Source organism: Trematomus bernacchii, unplaced genomic scaffold (genome assembly GCF_902827165.1).
Source record: "Trematomus bernacchii unplaced genomic scaffold, fTreBer1.1, whole genome shotgun sequence".
NCBI classification, from domain to species: Eukaryota; Metazoa; Chordata; class Actinopteri; order Perciformes; family Nototheniidae; genus Trematomus; species Trematomus bernacchii.
Window position 1 is genome coordinate 216,186 of NW_022987602.1, and position 24,280 is coordinate 240,465.

Genomic DNA, 24,280 nt, shown 5'->3' on the forward strand with positions numbered 1-24,280 from the left:
GTGTGCAATCGGCACAAACCCTCTCACCAAGCGCCAGCTGGCCTCCTTCATCCATTACCGGTTCCACGTCGCCCATGGTCACATATTTCGTTGGACTTTGTGACTGGTCTTCCACCGTCCCACGGACATACTGCCATCTTGACGGTGGTGGATCGGTTCAGTAAAATGGCTCACTTCGTACCCCTGCCTAAGATCCCGTCAGCTAAGGAGACGGCTGAACTTATGCTTCTCCACGTTTTTCGCCTTCACGGACTGGCGACTGATGTGGTTTCCGACCGGGGGCCCCAGTTCACCTCTGTGTTTTGGAGGGAGTTTTGTGAACTGATCGGGGCGACGGTCAGTCTCACCTCCGGTTTCCATCCACAGGCCAATGGTCAGACTGAAAGGAAGAATCAGGAGATGGAGACCACTCTCCGCTGCATGGCTTCCGATCATCCTACGACCTGGTCTAAACAACTCCTGTGGGTGGAGTATGCCCACAACACACTCATCAGTTCCGCTACTGGTCTTTCCCCTTTTCAGTGTGCATACGGGTTTCAACCCCCTTTGTTCTCTGCATTGGAGAAAGAGGTTACCTGTCCGTCTGTCCAGGCCTTCATCAGACGTTGTCGGAGGACTTGGAGGCGGGCTCGAACTACTCTGCTTCAGTCTGCTAACCGGTACGCCACATCAGCGAACCGCCGACGCACCAAGGCACCTGTGTACCAGCTAGGCCAGAGGGTGTGGCTTTCCACTCAAAACATTCCCCTTCGGGTGGAGTCTAAAAAGTTAGCGCCCAGATTTATTGGACCCTTTGAGATCGTCAAGGTCATTAACCCTGCAGCAGTTCGACTGAGTTTGCCCCGGAACATGAAGATCCATCCCACCTTCCACGTGTCTAGGATTAAACCTGTCCGGGAGAGTCCTATGATTCCCGCCGCTCCCCCACCACCACCCCCTAGGATGATCGATGGGGGTCCGACCTATACCCTTCGTCGTATACTTCGTTCCCGACGCAGAGGAAGAGGGGTTCAGTATTTGGTGGACTGGGAGGGCTATGGTCCTGAGGAGAGGCAGTGGATTCCTGCTCGTCACATCCTCAACCCTCAACTCATCCGGGACTTCCACCTGCGCTACCCGGAGCAGCCTTCTAGGACCCACGCTCAGCCAGGCGTTAAGCCGGGGGGTACTCGTCGGCTACGGACCGGGGGCTTCATCGAGGAGGAGGGGGAGGCGTCTTCAGTCGAGGAGGACGAGGATTTCCAGGAGGGGGAGGCCGAGAGAGCATTCTCAGATGAGTATTAACCTTTCCCATACCCCCACCTTCCACCCGGTGTCTGTAGGTTTTTTGTTGATTTTTTATTTATTTGTTTTTTTCCCCGTAGGTTTGTCTTGGACGTCGGGAGCCGTCCATTAAGGGGGGGGTTCTGTCACAGTCTGCTTTCTCACTCACCTATTTTCTGCATTAACATTCCTTAGTCACCTGGTAGCCACACCCTGTCTCTCTTTCACTCTGTTACACCCATCAGCTCCAGTAGTATATAGGCCCACTTCACTCTCACCTCAGTGCCAGATCGTACTTTGCAGCATGCCAGTCTTTCCAGCATTACTTCCCAGATTGCTCTCCCGGTTCCGACCCTGCCTGTCCCTGACCTGCCTGCCTCGCCTGATTCCTGACCCTGCCTGTACCCGGACTATTCTGCCACGCCTGCTCCCTGACCCGGTCTGTACCTGCGACTCCCGTCTTGCCTTCTCCTGGAACCCTCGCCTGTCCCCGACCAGCCCTTTGCCTACTACCTGCCTTTTCGTCTCCTACCAGTTATTGCCTTCAATAAAGCTGGTTACAGACTATCCCTGGTTTCCCCGTGTTTTGCATTTTGGTCCTCAGCTCGTTTGTGACACTCGAAAATGACATTCCCAGAACAAATGACCATATCTTCCCTTCTAAAAGGGTTAAATTAATAATCTTTGTTCTCAAAGTAATGATAAACCTGTGAGTTGGATGTAGAAGTGTCAGAATCAATATAAATGTTTTTTATTTTAAAGAAAATTCAGATTTTACATAGTAAAAAACTGTAAATTATAGTGTCCGTCCAAAAATTATTTTTTACAGATAGTGAAAACTACCCTTGGATGATGGGTTAGTAGACTAAAAGCTTTAGGAATCCAAAGTACAACATATAATAAGTACCCTGTATCAAGATTGATGCAAGACAAGTGAAATTTGACCTTTTTAGAGAGATTTAGCCAAAAACTGGGCCATCTGGGTGGATTTGACCTATCTCTGGCCCCCCTTGCTCGATTTGGTTGGTTGACATACCCTTGTGACCGTTAGAGCCAATAGAATCGAAGGGGGAGGCTCCCACCCAGACACGTTGTAAAGAAAAAATGTGGTTGCTTCGCGTGTGGAAAACGAAACCAAACTGGAGGAATGTCTCCTTCTGGAGTTTGGAAACTAAAACGCAGTTGTATTGCTTATGGATTATCAGAAATAATTTCAAAGAAGGCACAGACACATAGGATGAACCTATGGATTAACTGCAGCATCGTTTTTTTATCGTTTTAATGCCATTGAAGACCACTTTTGACCAAGGTAAGCCATATTTACGTGTTTAGCTTCTTAGCTCCACATGTGATGATGTACGCTTTCGTTTAGAGCGTCGCGAATGTTTATCACTGAGTGTTGAGGAGGGCACCGGTAGATTCAGTGTCTCCAGGACACCAAAAAAGAGTGGTTGGTTGTGCATCTAGGATAAGTAATAAGGGAGTTAGAGTGAGTTTAGTTGCCTTAGTATGTTACGTTTTTTTCGCTTGAGGCTAATTCAGAGGCTGAGTGCTAGCAATGTGGGTTTTTTTTTGAAAAAAAAAATTAAAAAGATCAGTTAGCTGAGTTTCTTCCCGTTACATGGATATAACACATTCATAGTTTTATTCAATATTAAGATTCCTTAGACGTTGTTTCCTGCAAATGACGCGTTTATCCGCCCGGTACCGGGGGGGAAGGTGTGAAACAGGTTAACACATGCATACTACTGTGTAATATATTGGTACATATATATTTAAGTAGTACAATATAAGAAAAGCACAAGTTTTCTTTGTGGGCCATATTTCATTATACTTTTTTTATTTGCTGAAGGCCGATTCAAAATGCCAAAAACGATTCGCATTTGACACCCCTGCTGTACATCAAAATGTTATCTCTCAACAATTTACAAGAATATAGATTTTCTTGTTTTGATTAAAGCAAGGTTAATAATTAGGGAAATATGAAGATGGTACATAAGGATTTCATTGTCCAACGGTTGATTTTTTTTGTATTATTCACCTTCCATGTTATACAAAGATTGAACGTTTGTGTTTTAAGTAGAAATTAATAACTTTTCTAATTGTGATTCTAATGAATTCCTCTTTTATCTTCACACAGGAACAGTTCATTTTTTACATGAACCCACCACTGTGTGTCACTACCCGATCCGTCCACTTGCCCGATCGGTACTGCGCATGTGCGAGATGGTCCGCCATATTGCACAACTCCGTACGGCAACCCAACTAGGACACTCACACACACCACACACATAATATATTTATTGTTGTGCCTTTTTATTTGCTCGTATTATGATGGGATATGGTTTAATTTAGTAAATGGTTGTGCGTTGTGTGTGAAAAATGTATATATCTAAAAAGTGTGTTGGTGTATGATCACATTTGTATATGAAAATGTCTGAAGTTAATAAATACATTCTCAGTGTTCAAGTCAATCACTGACGATGCTTACGATATCATAAAATCTAAGTGCTCCCATGTCATGCTTTTCCGGTTATTACCCGTCCCCTTGTGTGTTATGAAGGTTTTTATGCATGTAAACGGTGTGCAGAGTCAAAACCCTCAAAGTACACCCTGTAGCGAGTAAAACTCTAACACAGAAAATACCTCCCCAAAACGCCTCGTTGGAGATACGTCACTGCCCATTTGATTCTTCCGGGTACCGCCTGATGTCATGCGGTACCCGGAACGAAATGGACCAATCCCGAAGAGCCGTTACGTTACGTCCGCGGAGCCGTTACGTTAAGCCCCCGCTGATTGGTCCAAATTGACCGATCCACGGACTTCCTCACACACACATATCTGTGTGCAGGGAGCAGGCAGCTCAGCTGATTTCTCCTCCCTGGCTGCAGGCTGATAACAGACAGTTGGGAAATTCTCTCTGCAGACCCATTCTCACAGCGTTTATCAACCTTTTTCTTACTCAATATCAAGCCACACTTATTGTTTTTACTTCGGATGTGAGTTTGTGTGTGCTCAGGATGAGTTTGGCTGTGTTTCGCTATGTATCCTAAACAAGGAAGCAACACCTCCACGGAGCTCAGCGCGATTCACAACGTCCCGACCAATCAGAGCACACTGTGCTCACAGGGAGGGTGGGGGCTGGAGCTTTTGGAGCTACAACGAGCCGTTAAAGGCAAATAGTGAAATTCAGTGAATACAAGTAGTTTACAGAGATGCTGTATGAGAAACCAATGTGAGTTTGGAAAAATGCACAGTATAAATCTATTTTAGTAGACCTCAACAATGGAATTATGATCAGTGGAAATGGCCATGACACCTCTCCTTTAATAACCTGTTTCACACCTTCCCCCCGGTACCGGGCGGATAAACGCGTCATTTGCAGGAAACAACGTCTAAGGAATCTTAATATTGAATAAAACTATGAATGTGTTATATCCATGTAACGGGAAGAAACTCAGCTAACTGATCTTTTTAATTTTTTTTTTCAAAAAAAACCCACATTGCTAGCACTCAGCCTCTGAATTAGCCTCAAGCGAAAAAAACGTAACATACTAAGGCAACTAAACTCACTCTAACTCCCTTATTACTTATCCTAGATGCACAACCAACCACTCTTTTTTGGTGTCCTGGAGACACTGAATCTACCGGTGCCCTCCTCAACACTCAGTGATAAACATTCGCGACGCTCTAAACGAAAGCGTACATCATCACATGTGGAGCTAAGAAGCTAAACACGTAAATATGGCTTACCTTGGTCAAAAGTGGTCTTCAATGGCATTAAAACGATAAAAAAAACGATGCTGCAGTTAATCCATAGGTTCATCCTATGTGTCTGTGCCTTCTTTGAAATTATTTCTGATAATCCATAAGCAATACAACTGCGTTTTAGTTTCCAAACTCCAGAAGGAGACATTCCTCCAGTTTGGTTTCGTTTTCCACACGCGAAGCAACCACATTTTTTCTTTACAACGTGTCTGGGTGGGAGCCTCCCCCTTCGATTCTATTGGCTCTAACGGTCACAAGGGTATGTCAACCAACCAAATCGAGCAAGGGGGGCCAGAGATAGGTCAAATCCACCCAGATGGCCCAGTTTTTGGCTAAATCTCTCTAAAAAGGTCAAATTTCACTTGTCTTGCATCAATCTTGATACAGGGTACTTATTATATGTTGTACTTTGGATTCCTAAAGCTTTTAGTCTACTAACCCATCATCCAAGGGTAGTTTTCACTATCTGTAAAAAATAATTTTTGGACGGACACTATAATTTACAGTTTTTTACTATGTAAAATCTGAATTTTCTTTAAAATAAAAAACATTTATATTGATTCTGACACTTCTACATCCAACTCACAGGTTTATCATTACTTTGAGAACAAAGATTATTAATTTAACCCTTTTAGAAGGGAAGATATGGTCATTTGTTCTGGGAATGTCATTTTCGAGCCTGAGACCTGAAAAACAGGCTCAGAGTGGAACAGGTTAATAAGCCCACTTTTAAAATAAATTCAGTCAATTCATGTTGAAAACATTTTCTAACAAATCTTAGTTGATAAAAAAAAGCCCAATAACTTATTTCCATAACTAGCTTGAAATAGACCCTTCATATTTCCCCTTATTATAATCAATCTGAGGCTTCTGTTTTAAGGGGTGAGTTGCCAACAAGATAAATTAAAGAGAGCTGTGATGTAGGCTGTTTTTTTAAAAGCATACTCATGTATCAAGCCTAATTTATCTACATGGCTAACTTATAACTTAACTTACGAGGCAATATACCTCTATAAGTGGCCCAGCCCTTTGTATATTTTTCTGTATGTGGCCCTCGGTGAAAAGAGTTTGGACACCCCTGATGTATAAAAACACCCCTGATGTACAGTATAAAAACATTGTACTGTAGATGCTTCAGAATTGGTCAAACTATAAAATATACAATTATTCCAAATAGGAATAATATGGTATAAGTAGCAACAAGTACCCTTTAGTTTAAAAATGTGTTATAGTAGTAGTCAGATTATTGTAATGAATGATGCATGATTGTAAAACTGTTGCTTAATTAAGTCAAGCTTGTTTTCATTTGTGTCCTGCTGGATAGTTTCATCTAGAAAAATGCTTCATATTCTTCTGATTATCTTAGTTAGTAAAACTTGAAAATGTAATTTTACTGTCAAATAAATGTAGTAGAGCCAACTGTGCAATATTCTATCTTAAAGGGAGTAAAGTATGAATAGCAAGACAATAAAAGTAAAAGTACCTCTTACACTACAATACTTGAGATAATGTGTAATGTAACCTCTTACCCAGGTTTTCTGATAGCATTTTGCTTTGTCATGTATAAAAGAAAGGACTGGTATAAGGGTGGCTTGTTCACATATTGAGGTCACATGACAGTTGTTAAGGTCACATGACAGTTTGAGAGTCACGAGTCAATTTAGCCATATCTCATCAGGATCACACGTACTGTGACAGCATATATTTAAAGACCAAGTTTAGGGGCGGGATTAAAAACAGGATACTAGTCAAGGATATTACTAGCAGGATTTCTGTGTTACATTACATTTCATAATACAAATCTATATATTACAAAGCATATGAAAAACTTAAGTTCTAGTGAAACCATGGCTAATCTTCTAGTTCATCATTAATGCCTCTTGTTAAAAAAAAAGAAAAGTAAACTACATTTTGTGTATGCTTTTAATTCAAGTAATACAATTGATGTAATCCAAGAGTACCGGAATGTATTTATATATTGTGATACTTAGATTAGGTTACTGATTAAAACAAATTCCCAGGTATTTTGTGATGGTAAAGACATTTGGAGTAATTTACCAAGGATGATAATGAGGATTATTATTACAACTGTAGGGTCAGTTTACTCAAATTACAAAACACAAAAAGAGACGCTCCAAGTGGTACGGTATCTAACTATACAAAGCCAGGTAAAGATGTTTTCAAACCGTTGCCTATTAGGATTAGGAGGGGTTAGCAAAATATGTGTCATATACTGTAGACAGCACAGTCTGTATCCTTTTTTATGATGCTATAACAGTGGTTTTAAGCAATGATACTGCACAAAACCCATGATGTGCAATCTATGATGCCTGATTAAGACATCTAATCACAGATTTAACATGGTTGGTAAAATAACACCAAGCAAATGTCTCTGCAATACTCTAGTTCACTGATTGTTGCTGCAATGTGCAGTACTTTAAAAAGGTCTGGACATTTACAAGAGTCATTATGAAAAAGAAGATTGAAAAGGGCAGTAAAAGGATGGATGGGGAACAGTAGAAATTGCAGCCTATCAAGACAGTAAAAATAAAAATAAAATAATGTTGATCCAGGTGGAAAATCTAGGGCTATTTTGCCAAATACTGTTAAGATTAAAATTAACTCAAGAGATCCATTTGAATGTATAACGTCCCGTTTTTGTTGAGTAACCAACATGTTTTTTCAATGTCATTTAATCTGGCCAGTGGGTGTTATAAACGTAATAAAAAGTGTATTATCTGTTAGGTCAATAAAGAGCAGGGGGAAATTATAACAACCACAATAACAATAAAAGACAATAGTAACATTTAACTGTTGTTTAATTTGTGTACATACATTCCTTTAATACATTTTAAGCTTCATAAGAATAGAAAACTGTAAAACGTGCTGCACATAGAGCATTATCTGCATTATTCACATTCAGACAACAAATACATTGTATTTATATGCACATTTCATTCCAGACGTTGTGTCATATGGATATTTATAAATGACCTGACATAGTAAGAGATAACCTGATCATTAAAACACAAATCTGTGTAAAAATTGCTTAACACTGCTTTTGTATATGAGGTTTACTGTATGTACAAATAAGGCATTCACAGGTAGTGGGCGTACCTAACTAACAATCCCATTTATAAAGTAATCACAAATTCTTCAACAATCACAATATTTCTAATCTTCCTGCCCGTCCTAAATCAAACACTTATGCTCAAAATTGATTCTTAAGTCATGTTCAAAACAGGAAATACATAAAGAAAGTCTTAATATCACTTTATAGGGCCTTTAAGTATAGCGTGCAAAGTAAACTGCTCATGGCAACTTCAGTATTTTCACAGAGACCAACTCATTTATTACTAGTGGCAGATTATGATAAAACAGTCAAATGAACAGTCAAATTAATCAGTGAATTTGCTGAGGAGATATAATGTTTTGTATAAAATTGATACACTTTGAAACAAACATTTGTGCCTCGGACTGATGCAAATGTCCCAAAAAATGCTGAACTTTAACACAACCGCAGAGTCCAAAATGGACAAAGGTATCAGAGCTTTTTACCAGTTTGGCATCATCCATTTAATTTACCCTAACCCTCCTCTGTTGACATTTTTTTTGTTTAAGTTGATGATGGTACAATGCATTTCTCAAATAACTACAATGCTAATGTGATATGTCCCATAAGCTAATGAGTAAGCCAGGAGATGACCCTCAGATGAAATGATAAATACAATGGTTCAATCCAATAACATGTCAAAGGATTGCATTAGTAGTAACCATGCACTAAATCACCACCTATTTAACAAGGACTTTCTGGTGAAACCAACACGACTCTTTGTGTCGATTATAAGGGGCAATTTTATTTGGAATATATACATGTTATGTAATGTAAAGAATTATTGAAGGTCTACATTTGAACACAGATTGAATCTAAAGGACATGCCTAAAAGACCCTACTTGGTTTATGTTAGGCGTATAGAAACAAGCACTTAATTTGATCTAAGTTGCAATAAATCAAATTACAACAAACAAACTGACACATAAAATAATAAGCCTCAGGCTTTGGGGGGTAGTTTTGGAAGATTTTTTTAAAATACTTTTTTCTCACTGTTTATCAGGTGTTTATCCGTAACCTGTCCATGTCATGTGTAAACCAACACACTAAAGTGGATCAGAACTCACTTTCCTCCAGAATCTCCTCCATGGTCTCCCCATGCGTCATCTCTCCTTCACTACTGGACAGGCTTTTCCTGGTGAGGGTCAGAAAGTCCAGTCCTGTTGCGTCACAGCCCATCAGCCCCTGACCGTGAACCTCTCCAGGTCCATGCCTCCCACCTCTTCCTTTCACAGCCACCTGGAGCATGTGTGGATGGGTTGTGGAGGTGCCGCCGTCGTCGTAGGAGTCGCTCTGTCGCGAGCCCTGTGGGCGGCGCCCTCGAGTGCATTTCCACAGGTGCTTAAGTGGCACACTCTGGAAACAGCTCCTGACCTGGAAGTGGTTGGTGAAAAGGAAAAGCTGCCAGCGCTTCTTCAGTTCAGCTTGGACCTAAATGCCAGAATAAAGAAAAGGGATACATCTTGACCAGAGTTGGGTGTAACGCGTTACTGTAATAATATGACTTTTGTCGGTAACGGAGTAGTGTAACGCGTTACTTTTATAATTCAGTAATCACACTACAGTTACTAACATTGCCCCGACACGCGTTACTTCGTTACTTTTATAAAATCAGTCATAATCACACTGACAGACAAGAGGGGTTTCCGCCGCAGGTTTATATGTACGTAATCTGCGCGACTTGCACGTCCACATCTCAGCGTGCAGTGCTGCATAAACATGGCTGAGTCAGCGATAACTTTCGAGGGGTGGAGGTATGCCCATTATTTTGAGTTCGTCCGAAGAATAGACAGGAATGTGACGGTGAGGTGCAAACTGTGTCCAGGCCAGAAGCTGTTATCCACTGCTGTAAACACCACGTCAAACCTCAACAAACACCTGCAAAGAACACATGCTAAGGTGAAGCTAATAGCTAAGGACCGGACCCCCGAACCCAGAGTGAGGATGTTGTGAGTGCGCCGCCGCAAGAATTTGGAGGACCGGTAACCAAAGCAGAGATGGACAGGCTTTTAGCATCCTTCATAGTAGAGGTAATGTTGCCCAGTTGCACAGTGGAATCACCATCGCATCGTTCAGAGATATACTGCGCAAAATACAGATAGCAGGAGACAGAGGACAGCCATGGTCAGAGCTATCTGGATCAGTCTTATGCGACAATGGAAACTGAACTAAAGAGAACATTTGAAACTTTAGCAGTCTGCGTGATCTGCCTGTAGGGAGGGGCGGGCCGGCCCTGCGAGTAAAGTAACGAGTAAAGTAACGAGTAAAGTAACGAGTAAAGTAACTTTATGTAGAGTGTAACGAAGTAGTGTAATATATTACTTTTTTTTAAAGTAATATGTAATATATTACTTTTTTTTAGTAACGACCCCATCTCTGATCTTGACAACATAATCAATGAAGTCCACAATTTTTTCAAACTCTTGGCTAAAATCTGAAATGTGCTAAATGCTAACTACTTTAGTTTGGTACTTGGCAGGTGCACATTCATTGGTTTAATTAGAACTTTTTTGCTGAACATCAGACTCTTAAGCCACCAAATAAGTTCACTAGCTATAGTCTCTAACTCTGAAGAATGAGTTAGCTTCACTAACACAAAGTCAATTGTACCATTTCTAATATTGAAAGTACTAGTTGATGCAGCTTTAAAGTCTCAAACTAACAAGAAATGAATTGACATGAAACATCACTATACATACAGAAGACATGTACCTCTCCATTAGCAAAACAGTACAGCACAGCAACCAGAAAACCCTGAAAAAGGTCAAATAACAAATAAATGTAAATTGAGAACAACCTATTATGTCATGTATGTAATCAACTTCCCAGGTGTTACCTGAAAGGAGCTGAGGATGAGGTTGATGAAGTTCCTGGCGTAACGACTGCTGCCCTCAACACATTCGTCTATCAGCACAGTGAAGACCACCTCATGGATCCCCAGCAGAGGAATAAGTACCAGTGTTGCTCTGACCAAGCTGAAGGGAATGAACACAAATATACATATTACGGTGCGTAAGAGAATAGACTGTCCAAAGGATTCAAGGACATTATCTGTCATATGCAGAATAGCTATAGTGTACTTTTGGCAATGAAGATCTTGAGTCTCCTCCAACTTTTTTAAATGTAGTACAGACAAATGATAAGCATAAAGGACACAACAGTATGATGAGATAAAAATAGCATAACAATTAATAACAAAAGAGAAAACAGACCGTTAGGTTCGCAGAAAAGGTAGGACCCAAATGCAGACTACAAAAACGGAAAAAGGTCTAGAAACAAAAAGCGAGTTTATTTAAAAGCTGATGAACAAAACATGGCATGAATCGAAAACGGTAGCACAGGAAACAACACAAGAACTGACCGTGAGAAACATGGAGGAAGACCGGAGAGACAAACATGAAGCGTAACGTGAAGGGAAGACAAACAATGAACCGACAGGGGAACACAGGAAGAGACAAGACTAAATACAGAGAGGGGTAATCACGGGACGAGAAACAGCTGGGCAGGGGAGGTAGAAACACAAGGGCAACAGGTGAACACAATCAGACAATTGGAGGAAAAAACACAGGAAGGAAAACAAGAGACAGGGAGAACAGAGGCCTGTACTACGAAGCCGGATTTTCCTAACCTGGATATGTTTGAGTTAGCCGGTTGGCCCAATCCAAAACATACGCGCTCTCGCTAAACTGTACTACGACGCTGGATATTCTATTAATTTTCACGTTCACACAGTCAGTTGATTTTTGCCGGCCGTCTTTCCTGCAACGGCAGTTTTTCTGTATTTCCTCTATCCTGTAATATGACTTGATAGCTTTAAACTCCGCACACGGTGCTCTGATTGGTCAGCAGGCGGTGCTTTCACTGAGTTGATCTCTTAGCCTGCAACCTAACCTCCTCCCGAGGAGGTTAGCCGCTCAGCATAAGTTACCATGGAGATCTAGCCCGCTAAAAAGAGAATCAGCGTCGTAGGACCGGAAAGCCCGAGTTTTCCCTGAAGTCAGCCGGCTAAGCGAAAATCCGGCTTCGTAGTACAGGCCTCTGGACAGCAAAACAAAACCCATTACCAGACAGACAACACTAAAACCGTGACATAACACCAAGATCGTGACAGAACCCCCCCCTCAAGGGACGGATTCTAGACGTCCAATTTTTTTTCTCCAAAAGGGTGGGTGGAGGGGGTCCGGAGGACGGGTCTGGGTCGACAGCCCAGAGGCAAGGCATAGTTCATGGTGGGGGTCTCAGGCGGACGGCCCGGGGGCAAGGCAGAGTTCATGGTGGGGGTCTCGGGCGGACGGCCCGGGGGCAAGGCAGAGTTCGAAAAGTCAGGGGGCCGGGCTCGAGGGCGAAGACCACGGCTGGGGAACTCAGGAGGCTGGGCTCGAGGGCGAAGGCCGCGGGGGAACTCAGGAGGCCGGGCACAAGGTCAGGCAAGAAGGCGGCGACGGGATAGCTCCGGAGGACGACGTACGCCGCACGACGTACGCCGCAAGACGTACGCCGCAATGGGACCCCTCCAGTGTCAGCTGGATCGCCGGAGCACTGGGATCGAGAGCAGGAAATGGTGGGACCCCTGGCGGGACAGGCGTAGACGGGACTCTGGACGAAACATGGGCTGGTGTCAGTGGGACCCCCGACGGAGCAAGGGCTGGTGTCGACAGGACCCTCGGCGTAGCACATGTCGGCGGGACCCCCAACAGGACAGGATCTGGTGTTGGCAGGAAATCCGACGGAGCAGGTGTCGGAGGAACCCCCAACAGGACAGGATATGGTGTTGGCAGGAAACCCGGCGGAGCACGTGTCGGCGGGACCCCCAACAGGACAGGATCTGGTGTTGGCAGGAAATCCGGCGAAGCAGGTGTCGGCGGGACCCCCAACAGGACAGGATATGGTGTTGGCAGGAAACCCGGCGGAGCAGGTGTCGGCGGGACCCCCAACAGGACAGGATCAGGTGTTGGCAGGAAATCCGGTGGAACCCCCAACGAAACAGGACATGGAGTTGGCAGAACCCTCAGCGGAACCCCCAACGACACTGGACGTGGAGTTGGCAGGACCTTCAGCGGAACCCCCAACGACACAGGACATGGAGTTGGCAGGACCCTCAGCGGAACCCCCAACGCCACAGGACATGGAGTTGGCAGGACCCCCGACGAAACAGGTGTCGGCTGGACCTCCAAAGGCATAGGACATAGGGTTGGCAGGACCCCCGGCAGAACAGTAGTCGGCGGGACCCCCAACGAAACAGGACATGGGGTTGGCAGGACCCTCAGCGGAACCCCCAACGCCACAGGACATGGAGTTGGCAGGACCCCCAACGAAACAGGTGTTGGCTGGACCTCCAACGGCACAGGACATAGGGTTGGCAGGACCCCCGGCAGAACAGTAGTCGGCGGGACCCCCAACGAAACAGGACATGGGGTTGGCAGGACCCCCGGCAGAACAGTAGTCGGCGGGACCCCCAACAGAACAGGACATGGGGTTGGCAGGACCCCCGGCAGAACAGTAGTCGGCGGGACCCCCAACGGTACAGGACATAGAGTAGGGACTTGAGTAGGGACTTGAGTAGGGACTAGAGAAGGAACTTGAGATGGGACTTGAGAGGGAAATCGAGAGGGAACTTGAGAAGGAACTCGAGAGGAGACTCGAGAGGGGACTCGAGAAGAGACTCGAGAGGGGACCTGAGAAGGAACTTGAGAGGGGACTCGAGAGGAGACTCGAGAGGAGACTTGAGAGGAGACTTGAGAGAGGGCTTGAGAGGGGACTAGAGAAGGAACTTGAGAGGAGACTCGAGAGAGGACTCGAGAAGGGACTTGAGAGAGGGCTTGAGAGAGGACTCGAGAGGAGACTTGAAAGGTGACTTGAAAGGGGACTCGAGAAGAGACTCGAGAGGGGACCTGAGAAGGAACTCGAGAGGGGACTCGAGAGGAGACTCGAGAGGAGACTCGAGAGGTGACTTGAAAGGGGACTCGAGAGGGAACTTGAGAGGGGACTCGAGAGGTGACTTGAAAGGGGACTCGAGAGGGAACTTGAGAGGTGACTTGAGAGGGGACTCGAGAAGAGACTCGAGAGGGGACCTGAGAAGGAACTTGAGAGGGGACTCGAGAGGAGACTCGAGAGGAGACTTGAGAAGGAACTTGAGAGAGGGCTTGAGAGGGGACTAGAGAAGGAACTTGAGAGGAGACTTGAGACGGCCGGTACGCCGACAGAACACGGGGAGCTGGCGTCGGCCGGAGAGCCAACAGGAGACGAGGTGCTGGAGTCGGCCGGTACGCCGACAGGACACGGGGAGCTGGCGTCGGCCGGAGAGCCAACAGGTGACGAGGAGCCGGAGTCGAGACCATGGCTGTGTGGGCCGGTATTGGAGCCGGAAACATGGCTGTGTGGGCCGGTTCTGGAGCCGGAAACCTGGCTGTGTGGGCCGGTATTGAGCACGGTCTGGAATCTTGGTCTTGCGTCTCCTAGAGATTCTTTGGAGGATCCGTGGGCCTCCCAAGGCCTGGTCATACCCCAGGAAAGGGTTAGAGGCTTTGGACAAGTCCTCAGGACTACTTGTGAAAAGTTGTAGCCACTCAGGCAACATGCTCCTGAGCCAGGGCTTGTGAGCAACCTCCTGACGTGCCTCCTTCAACGCAGCCTCTCTACCCCGTTTAGATGAGGCGCCATTCCAAGTATAAAAAATGTATTCCAAAGAGTACCCAAAACGTTCCGCCTGTAAAGCTAACAAAGCAGAATCTGCTGGGTCCAAATCTGGTCGCTTCATTCTGGTAGGTTCGCGGAAAAGGTAGGACCCAAATGCAGACTACAAAAACGGAAAAAGGTCTAGAAACAAAAAGCGAGCTTCATTTAAAGGCTGATAAACAAAACATGGCATGAATCGAAAACGGTAGCACAGGAAACAACAACACAAGAAATGACCGTGAGAAACATGGAGGAAGACCGGAGAGACAAACATGAAGCGTAACGTGAAGGGAAGACAAACAATGAACCGACAGGGGAACACAGGAAGAGACAAGACTAAATACAGAGAGGGGTAATCACGGGACGAGAAACAGCTGGGCAGGGGAGGTAGAAACACAAGGGCAACAGGTGAACACAATCAGACAATTGGAGGAAAAAACACAGGAAGGAAAACAAGAGACAGGGAGAACAGGACAGCAAAACAAAACCCATTACCAGACAGACAACACTAAAACCGTGACATAACACCAAGATCGTGACACAGACCTAATAGGATCTATTAAACATTTAAAATAACTAGCCTGAACACATGATACAATATGATACGATATGATACGATATGATACGATATGAGACGACATGATACAATATGATACAATATGATACAATATAATAAGATAAACTTAACATATAATAGTGCAATAAAAGATTGCATGGACTAAAATGGTTTAGGACACATACATTACATGGATAATGTTCATAAAATGTGGCACATGATTCAAAGTGCAAAGGATAAAATGGAAGACAATGTAAAGCTTTGTAAAAGTATCCATTAGCCTTTCTCTCTTTTTTGCATGTGAAATGAGGCCAGAGTATAAAGGCGTGACAGTTGAACTTTGCAGTACAGTACATGGCATTAATTGACATTCTAACCAGGAAACAACCTAATGTAAGGTTTAAAGACACCGTTTAGGAAATAGAGCCATGGCTGGGACAATTACCTGTATCTGTAGTCTGTAAATTTCACCTGATCTGCTTTCAGCTTGGACAGCAGCAGCATCAGAATCTTGATGAATATGAAAAAGATTACCTGCAACACACATCCAGGGTAGATTTACATTAAATACATGTGACAAAACTACTTACAAGACTAATAAATGTAGTCGCTCAATGTGAATGTGTAACTCCAAGAAATTAGTAATCAGTCATGCTTGACATTACAACAGCTTCTATATCACGTGCCCTCACAAGACAGGAAGCATTAAATGCAGTGTGAAATTAGAGTGACATTTACTTAATAGCTGGCACAAAAAGGAACTCACAGGAACAACATGATGGATGTGTAACTAATGAGAACATAATGTACTGTGCTTCTTAGAAAAAGCAAATCAAGGATTGTTTCTAACACTTACCAGTACTGATAATGTAATTGGTCCCTTTATTATCCACCAGAACCATCTGTTCACAATTGACCAGCATCTTGGGAATAAAAGAAGTTTAACAAGTCAAGTAATGAAGAGCTTTTTAAATCATGAATTTTGTAAATGTATTGTGATAATTGTGATGATGGGTAATGAAACACTCACTCTGTGTTTTCATAAATAATCTTGATAACGGTCCATGGTGTTACGAACAAAATAGGTGTTCCTGAAAAGTTACAAATGCAAAAGATGCATTGTGTTTAAAGACACACACATATCCTTGTCTTTGTGGTGTTGTGGGGGTACCAGACCATAACAGACCTTTTGGGGACCCCCCTTTCTTAAGCTTGTAAATACTTTTAAAACCTCAGCTGGTATCCTCGAGTGAATGTTAACAGAGATGTCACATCAAAAATATCAATCAGACAAAGTGGAGGACTAGAAAGAGCTTCCTAGGTCCATTTCAGGTTTTTAGTTATGTGAGGTCCACACTATCTGTTTTTGTTTGTAGGTTGGGTCACTTTACTTACACACTTTTCTACACACACAGAAACACACCCAGATGCAGGTACACATAATAGAATACAAACAAAATGATGAAAACAATTAATTCATGGTTTACCCCATCCTAGCAGCATGTATTTCTTCAAGAGACGTCTCTTGGTCAGTACAGCTGTAAAGAGGAGTGTGTGGAGGAAAACGGCCTCCACCAGCAGCCAGAAGTAGTTACAGGCCACAAAGTATTCCATGCACACTTTGGAGAACTTACACATCAACGCTATCTGTTGAGAAATATTATAGATTAGTGTTCAAAATAGTTTTACTGATTCAAACTGCTTTGGTTTGTTCATTTTTTACTGTAAATATTGGCTACAGCTACAACTGAAGTATCTGCTTATATATGAATAATAAGGCAGTGCTTTTAATACCGCAGAGCTTGAGTAGGAGTTCCACCCGGGGTCGTCCTTGGGTAGCTTGGAATACATGATGTATAATGTGATTTCCTTAGAGATGACGGCCATGGCTCTCAGGATGAATGACACAAACAGATTCATGTGAATGTAGTTCCTGGTACAGTGGAGCTTCCTGGTAAGCAGATACAGTAGCAATTTGAGGAATGCATTGATCCATACTCCCTTTGCTGTAACAGAATTACTGAGGGCATATTTCATAGAAATGCTTCCTGTTTATTATAATGTCATTTATAAGGATTGATTATTCTCATATCTCTGTGCCACCCTTTCTAGTGGGTTATCGTTGTGCATTTCATCAGTATGTTAAAGCTAGTGGATATAACCCATGTCTTATTTATTGTTTATCAGGACTTGCCTTTACCACCTTTTATATATTAAAATGTATTGTTTTGAACTGTTAAATCTTTCCTGTGGAGTTTCTGATGACTGATAGCACTAAGTGTCCCCACACCTTTAGTTTGTTTATCTTGTTTTGCTTATAATGAACTCTCCTGTCATTTCACATCATGCCTCCTTCTTGGCCTTAAAATCAACTCATTCCCCTAACATGGTTTCCCCAAGCCCATCTCCTCACCTGCAAATCATTCCTCCATCAACCCCACAGCATATATATTAGTTCACTTTCACTTGTTCCATGTCTTGTACTGCTAAGCTCTGCAGCGTACATTTGTTCTTAGTCTGTTTATCTGCCTGTTTTTGACCCTGCCTGTCCCTATTATTCTGCCTGGTCCTTCTTGGACATGTTTGCTTGTTGGATTGATTGATCTCCCGGGTTTTAACCTACACAGGTAGGTTCAAACCCGGGAGATCAATCAATCCTGACAAAGTACTTTGAACTTTCTGAACATTCTGCCTGTTTCAGTGTCATGCGTTTTGGCTCTAGTATGCCTGTATCAGTAAACTTTACACTAAGACGCTTGTTGGGGTAAGGTTTTAAAAAAGTGGCTGCCTGTTCTTTTAGTAATGGTTAAAAGACTGTATTTGCATAGATGTCTTACTGCCTTTAAATCCTTCAAAGGGCTTTTACATATACAAGTCAGCATTCACCCATTCAAACGTATTTGTCGCTTTGATGATATTTTTATGATGTCCATGTTTTTTGTTATATTAGGCATTATTATATTATAAATTATGTGTTCTGTCAATGTTGGTTGTGGATGTTTGATATTCTTATAAGCAAATTCCCCTAGGGGCTAAAATATATCATTCATTCATTACCCCTCTAGTCCCGAGCACTGACCTCAGCACGCCCATCAGGAGAGTCGCCAGGGTGAGAGAGGACAGGGACAGGGAGTAGCCAATCACAGAGATGAGCCTGAGGGCTGTCTGCCGAACCATTTCTTCCTCCTGGACACACACACACACACACACACACACACACACACACACACACACACACACACACACACACACACACACAGACACAGACACAGACACAGACACACACACACACACACACACACACACACACACACACACACACACACACACACACACACACACACACACACAAGGAAATATGGAGAGAATAACAACACCTCTTCAGCATTTTAAGCTATCATTTGCTATACTTGGAGGGAGCAGACACTTTGTATTTTACTTCCTCTTCCTCACCTTGTCTTTGAAGTATATGTCGTCCTTACAATTTGACTCATCCCTCCAGGGCTCGGAGGAATTCTCCCTCCGTCGCCATCTCCCATTTTCCAAACATTCTCGGTATGCCCTCCTTGAGGTGTCTGCAGGTAATTAAAAAACACAATGGTATGCATGGTTTCTTTCTATTTGTCCTGTGTTGGAGCTTTTGAGTTGTTTTGACCTCATTATAGACAGGGGTTCCATCACTTTTCAAAGAGCCATTTACAATGACCTTTTTCTTTACTAGAAAAAGTAAAAAACTAATGTGAACTAACTGTATTAAAATATGTCTGTACGATTATGGACAAAATAATAACTTTGATTATTGTGATCAATATTGAGGTCATGATTATTTATCACTTTTGTTCTTTGGTGTAATTGACATACATTATTTATTGCATTTTCACATTTAAATGAAAAGAGCACTCCTTTCACTACATATTGTGATAAATCACAGGAATGATTACAGAATTGGATATAAAATCTGTAATCTATAATTATAATTCCCAAATTGAATAGGTATGGTCTCTTCTTGTGTCATTATTTCAAACATCATTGTGGTAAAAAAAGAGATAATTGCAGAAGGCCTGACTCACTATGTTTTTATTTATTTGTTTTACTTTTTTGTATCTCATGGTAGGACAGCCTGCACAGAACATGGTGTACTAAAGTAATTACAATTTTAAAATGATTTGATCCGTAAGGTAAAGAAGTGTCTGCTGTGTTGAGTGTGGCTAAAAACAAAACTGCAGCTGACCTATGGTAGACTGCTCATTGACATTTAAAGCATAACTGTGCATTGATTACACATTCAACTGCACAAAGACTTCCTGTGAGAAACCTCACAGTTTGTGTTGTGATTCAGCCAGTGATTGATTCACTTATAATAATGAATTATCAAAGGAAGTCAAAAATAGTAAAAGGAGCCATTCACGAAATAAGCTTCAATGACATTTATTTATAACGTGTGACCTTATACAGTAGTTGCTATAGAACATTACCCTCGTTGATCCATGGTAAGTAAGAAGGACAGGGGACCGACACATTCCCCGGAGAAGAGTGGGGCCAACACACAAAAGTGTCAAACGTTCCTTTACAGTAGATTCCTGTAAAAAGAGAATATTCAAGTATTCATTAAAGTAATAACAATCAAGGAGACACTAACAATATAGCAGCATCTCACCAGCTTCTGAGGGTGCGCTTGTTGTAAGAGTTCTGTTGCAGTTCTCCCAGTATTCATTCCGTTGGGCTATCAGACTCTCAAGCACTGAACCTGTTACCTGCATGTGGATTAAAAAGTGAAAAAGGTTAATATGAACATTACATTTAAGAGAATACTAGCATTAGTGTACAGCATGGGTTCGATTCAAATCAAATATTTGGAAAGATCAGTACATTTCACTTTTAACTGCAACATTTAGGTTGCATTTTCTGTAATTCTTCCTGTGTTTCTTTTGTATTTAAATAGCAATTAATATTGCAGTAATATAATGTAATGACTTATTTGATCTACTTGTGATAGAGCCCTGAGCAGGTTTTAGGACACATGGAAGTGAAAGCAGTGCTCAGTTTATTTAGTGTGAAAGGGCAATTCAAATATTTGATCACTCACCCCAAAATTGAGGAAAATAAGCAAGCATAATGTGCAACGAGGCGGTCATCAATGTAAAATGAACACCCGGTAGATTGATCATGTAGCAGGTTGCGAAGCATTGCGGTTTGTTAGTGAGTATTAACAAACTCTGAAATGTCCAAAATATGTCAAAATTGGCCAATCTTTCAGAATCGATGGTGATACGTTTGTTAATCATTTTAGCCTTAACAGGATTACAGTATATGTGTAATCAGTGAGTACACGTAGTTTCTTAGAATAATACACTGCCCCCCCCCCAACACAGAATCCCCCAAATAACAAATCACAAATAAACCTGTTTACGACTACAATGAATCATACAAGAAAGTGATCATTTAAAGTTAGTAAAGTGAGCATTTTACATTGTTTTCTAATTCTCCCCAGAGATGATTATGTATAGCACTTTAGAAAGAATATATCACAGCATACCCCCCCCCCCCCTACGGATGCCTCTCCTCTGTGTTTTTGTCACTGTTAGCTGCCTTAGGTAATGGCTCAATAGATCTGCTGTTTGGTGCTTTGCTAGCTCAATCAAAAGAGGCTAAAAGGCTCAGGTGCTGAGCTGGATGATATTTCCCTGAAGGTTCATTACTATAAGGAACCTATTAAACATTACACAAAGTAATGTGTTTCAATTTAATTCGATTTAATTTGTTAAGTTTTAGGTTTGTTTGTTGTCCAGAGTCTTGACCACCTACTTATTTATCAGACATTTGCATATGAAGTGCCTTGGAAACAAAGGGAATGTGATACTTCACAGAGGCTTAGATTGATTTAATTAAGATACATGTGAGTCATTTGAGACACATATCAACAGATGCTGAAAAACCCTTGATCGAAAGAAAGGAAATCTTCGGGTCTAATAAGCTAATAAAGTATCCATCATTTTAAGACTGAGCTCATGACGATGTAATGATTCTGAATGGCATAACATCATAATTACCTATACATAAATCTCAACAAAAACTGGTTTAATAATATACAATGGGTTGAATAAATGAAATGTAATATCATATTTTAGAGTAAACCAATTCCATTGCATTTAAAGCCTCTGAATGGATGAGCAGTGGATGTTGCAGTATTAGTATTTACCCACTTGGTGGGAGTATTCAATAAGCACCAATTACACAGTAGACATTTCCCCCTGTGTGCATGGATACAGGCAATTAATCAATATGGCTGGGTGCATTAGTGAAACATAACCCTCTATTTATTCTTAATTTAAGTCTGTCTTACTAAAGGTTATTATATTTTATAGCTATAATTTAATACCAAAATTAGGATTCTTCCTTAATTTGCTGTCATTTCTGAAACAAACCTCATTTTGTTATGTTTAAGAAAAGAAACTCCAGGCTACAGCCTTCCTCTCATTTATACATCAGTGTCAGGACCGGGGACAGCAGTTTATATATTGGGTAAACACTCCCAATCTTCAAATCTCTGTCCGTTTGGCACATCAGCCACCTGTGTCACAAAGATTTCTCTTCTACGCCGTCTTTCATTCGGTGAGCCTCGTCTTGTCAGGACTGTCTAAGCGTCACCACACCTGTCTTCTGTGTTAAATACTAAACCTGCTTCAAATCAGGTAGCAGACTCTGAATAATTAATTAGCTGTATAAAATTGAAGATAAAAGTTAAGTGTTCTATGATTTAATTTTCCTATCCATTACGTTTCTTTGCTACATTATTTTATCCCTTGAGAAAAAAAACCTCTAATTTGATTTCCAAAACACAGTTGTTTTTCAAGCACGTCACTAAACTGACACTTTCAGACACCGACTTCACATGTGAGCGAAGGGACCTCCTGTAACCTGAACCAATTATGTAAAAGGACCAATAAAAAAGAATGCACTTATCCTGAGTTATCTGTCATTAGGGTCTTTGCTCTGTTTCATGAGAAATGTTATGTTGTCTAATACAATAAATCAGAAGAAGAATGTTTTTGTGGAGCCAAGTTCCGTTGAAATATTTAAAATAAAAATGTATTGAAGTTAAGGAACTTTTGCAACATGTCAAACAGCACCAGGTCAAACCGGGCCTCACTAGATAAATCCAAAGACAAATGAGTAATGAATGTTAGTTCATTGAAAGGCATTATTAGTGTATGCAGTGTATACATACTGTATACATACTGTATATGCTGGATTGGGAGGGTAGCTTTCAAAATCTCAGTAACACAATATAAAAACATGTAACCTTATTACTTTCCGTTACTTTTGTATTACCTCAATATCAAATGCACTGTCGATAAATAAAAGATAAAATAAATATCAATAAGATGTTTTTTACTTAAGTCTAATTATGTAAGACAACAGAACAATATGGCCATGGAAAATAAAACAAAATATTTTCATTATCGAAAATGTGTCTTCTTAAATTATAGGCTAGACTTTAAAAAGTATAGTTTACAATACTGTTGTAGTTTAAAACATGATTTAAGGGCAAACACAGTATTTTTGTCTCAGGTGACCTCCTAGAGCTTTTAATAAAAAATATATTTTGAATGAAGAAAAATGAAAGAAGCCTAAATGAAAACCAAAATTAAGCTCAGGCATTACTTCTACATTGATCTTTATTTTTAATTGTATTGTAACGTTGTTATTCTGCCAGTAATCCCCTTTTCCCCCAAATATATCAGTAATCTGATTACGTCTTTTTGATGTAACTGTAAGGTAATACAGTTATCTTTTCTTGGGTATCCTGATGACGTCATCCTGTTACATATATTCCATTGCTCCCCAAGTCTGTTTATGTGTACATGTGCAATGACTGTATTATGTGTATAAATTGAGTATTATTTACCTGGTGGATGAAGAAAACAAAGAATAATGTGAGCAGGAGGGTGTGTCTTGCTGTGGTCCGGGTCCTCTTGTGCCAGGTTGGCAGGAGCATGGTGCTGGGGGTTCACATTGAAAGCAGGTTTCTGGTTCCTCACTTGGTTTGCCTCCTCATACCTCCCCCATACCCTTGCAAGGCCTCTCACTCATCCTACTCTTATCCCTCACTAAGTCCACTCAGCTCGGCTCTATTTGCCTCGCGACACCAGGTAGCTGCAGAATATTCAGAATTTGTTGGACGAATTTGGCAAGGACAGAAATTCTTCTTCTCCAGAATGTGATGCTTGTTGTAGTTGGTATTCCACAATTTCGTCTCAATGTTTTCCAAAGCTTATTGATGGTTCTTTCTATACTTTTCCAAAAAGTTTCTTCCTTATGATTGTTATTTTTTGGTAGGTTATTCCACAGTAGGTGAAGAAGTCCTAGTCCCCCTTTCCCTGAAGACCTCTTCTCCTATGAAGGAGGTGGATCCGCAAGTACTCCCTATAGACACGGCATAACTGAGAGCGCCTGTGGAGCCTCACGGAGAGATACCCTCTCCCGCCCCATCCTCCCTCAACCAATCAAGATAAGGCGAACGGCAGCCACATAACTAACTTTGTTATCGAAGAAAGCTGATCACCCAGGAGCAAATGGACACACTGGCTAGGACCAACACTACAAACTACAATACAACATTTGTTTTATTCAATATCCTAATACAAGTGCACATACAAGTACACATACAACCACACACACACACACACACACACACACACACACACACACACACACACACACACACAAATACAGAGCAAATACCACCTGTACTATAGACAGAGGGGGGAGACGCTGGCCCCTCCCTTCTGTTTAGATATCTCACACAGTAACTGAGCATCACCCAGCTTTTTTGACACTAATGGGAACCCAGTGTAAACTATCAGCACCTAATCCAAACACAGGCCGGCAAAGGGGAGAGCAGA

General features: G+C 42.0%; 1 protein-coding gene across 2 annotated transcripts; it reads right to left on the minus strand.

The window, feature by feature from the left end:
- Positions 1 to 7,832: 7,832 nt before the first annotated feature.
- LOC117482584 (glucagon-like peptide 2 receptor) lies at positions 7,833 to 23,782 on the minus strand. 2 transcript variants are annotated; one of them, XM_034130720.1, is made up of 13 exons: positions 23,284 to 23,782; positions 20,032 to 20,128; positions 19,850 to 19,954; positions 18,828 to 18,949; positions 18,454 to 18,560; positions 17,169 to 17,325; positions 16,862 to 17,021; positions 16,405 to 16,465; positions 16,231 to 16,297; positions 15,820 to 15,908; positions 10,980 to 11,118; positions 10,856 to 10,897; positions 7,833 to 9,574 (listed from the first exon to the last, which is right to left on the minus strand). In XM_034130720.1, exons 1-13 carry the CDS (start codon positions 23,371 to 23,373, stop codon positions 9,200 to 9,202), a joined length of 1,611 nt encoding a protein of 536 aa, XP_033986611.1. In that variant the 5' UTR covers positions 23,374 to 23,782; the 3' UTR covers positions 7,833 to 9,199. The 2 variants fall into 2 exon arrangements, with proteins under 2 accessions (XP_033986611.1, XP_033986612.1); XM_034130721.1 differs by lacking the exon at positions 10,856 to 10,897.
- Between the last annotated feature and the right edge of the window lie 498 nt (positions 23,783 to 24,280).

Coding starts and splice junctions, on each gene's coding strand:
- LOC117482584 (XM_034130720.1), bottom strand. CDS start 23,373: ATGCTCCTGCCAACCTGGCACAAGAGGACCCGGACCACAGCAAGACAC. Junction 18,950..19,849: donor CTTACCATGGATCAACGAGG/GTAATGTTCTAT, acceptor AATTACCTGCAG/ACACCTCAAGGAGGGCATAC. Junction 10,898..10,979: donor TCATCCTCAGCTCCTTTCAG/GTAACACCTGGG, acceptor GACCTTTTTCAG/GGTTTTCTGGTTGCTGTGCT.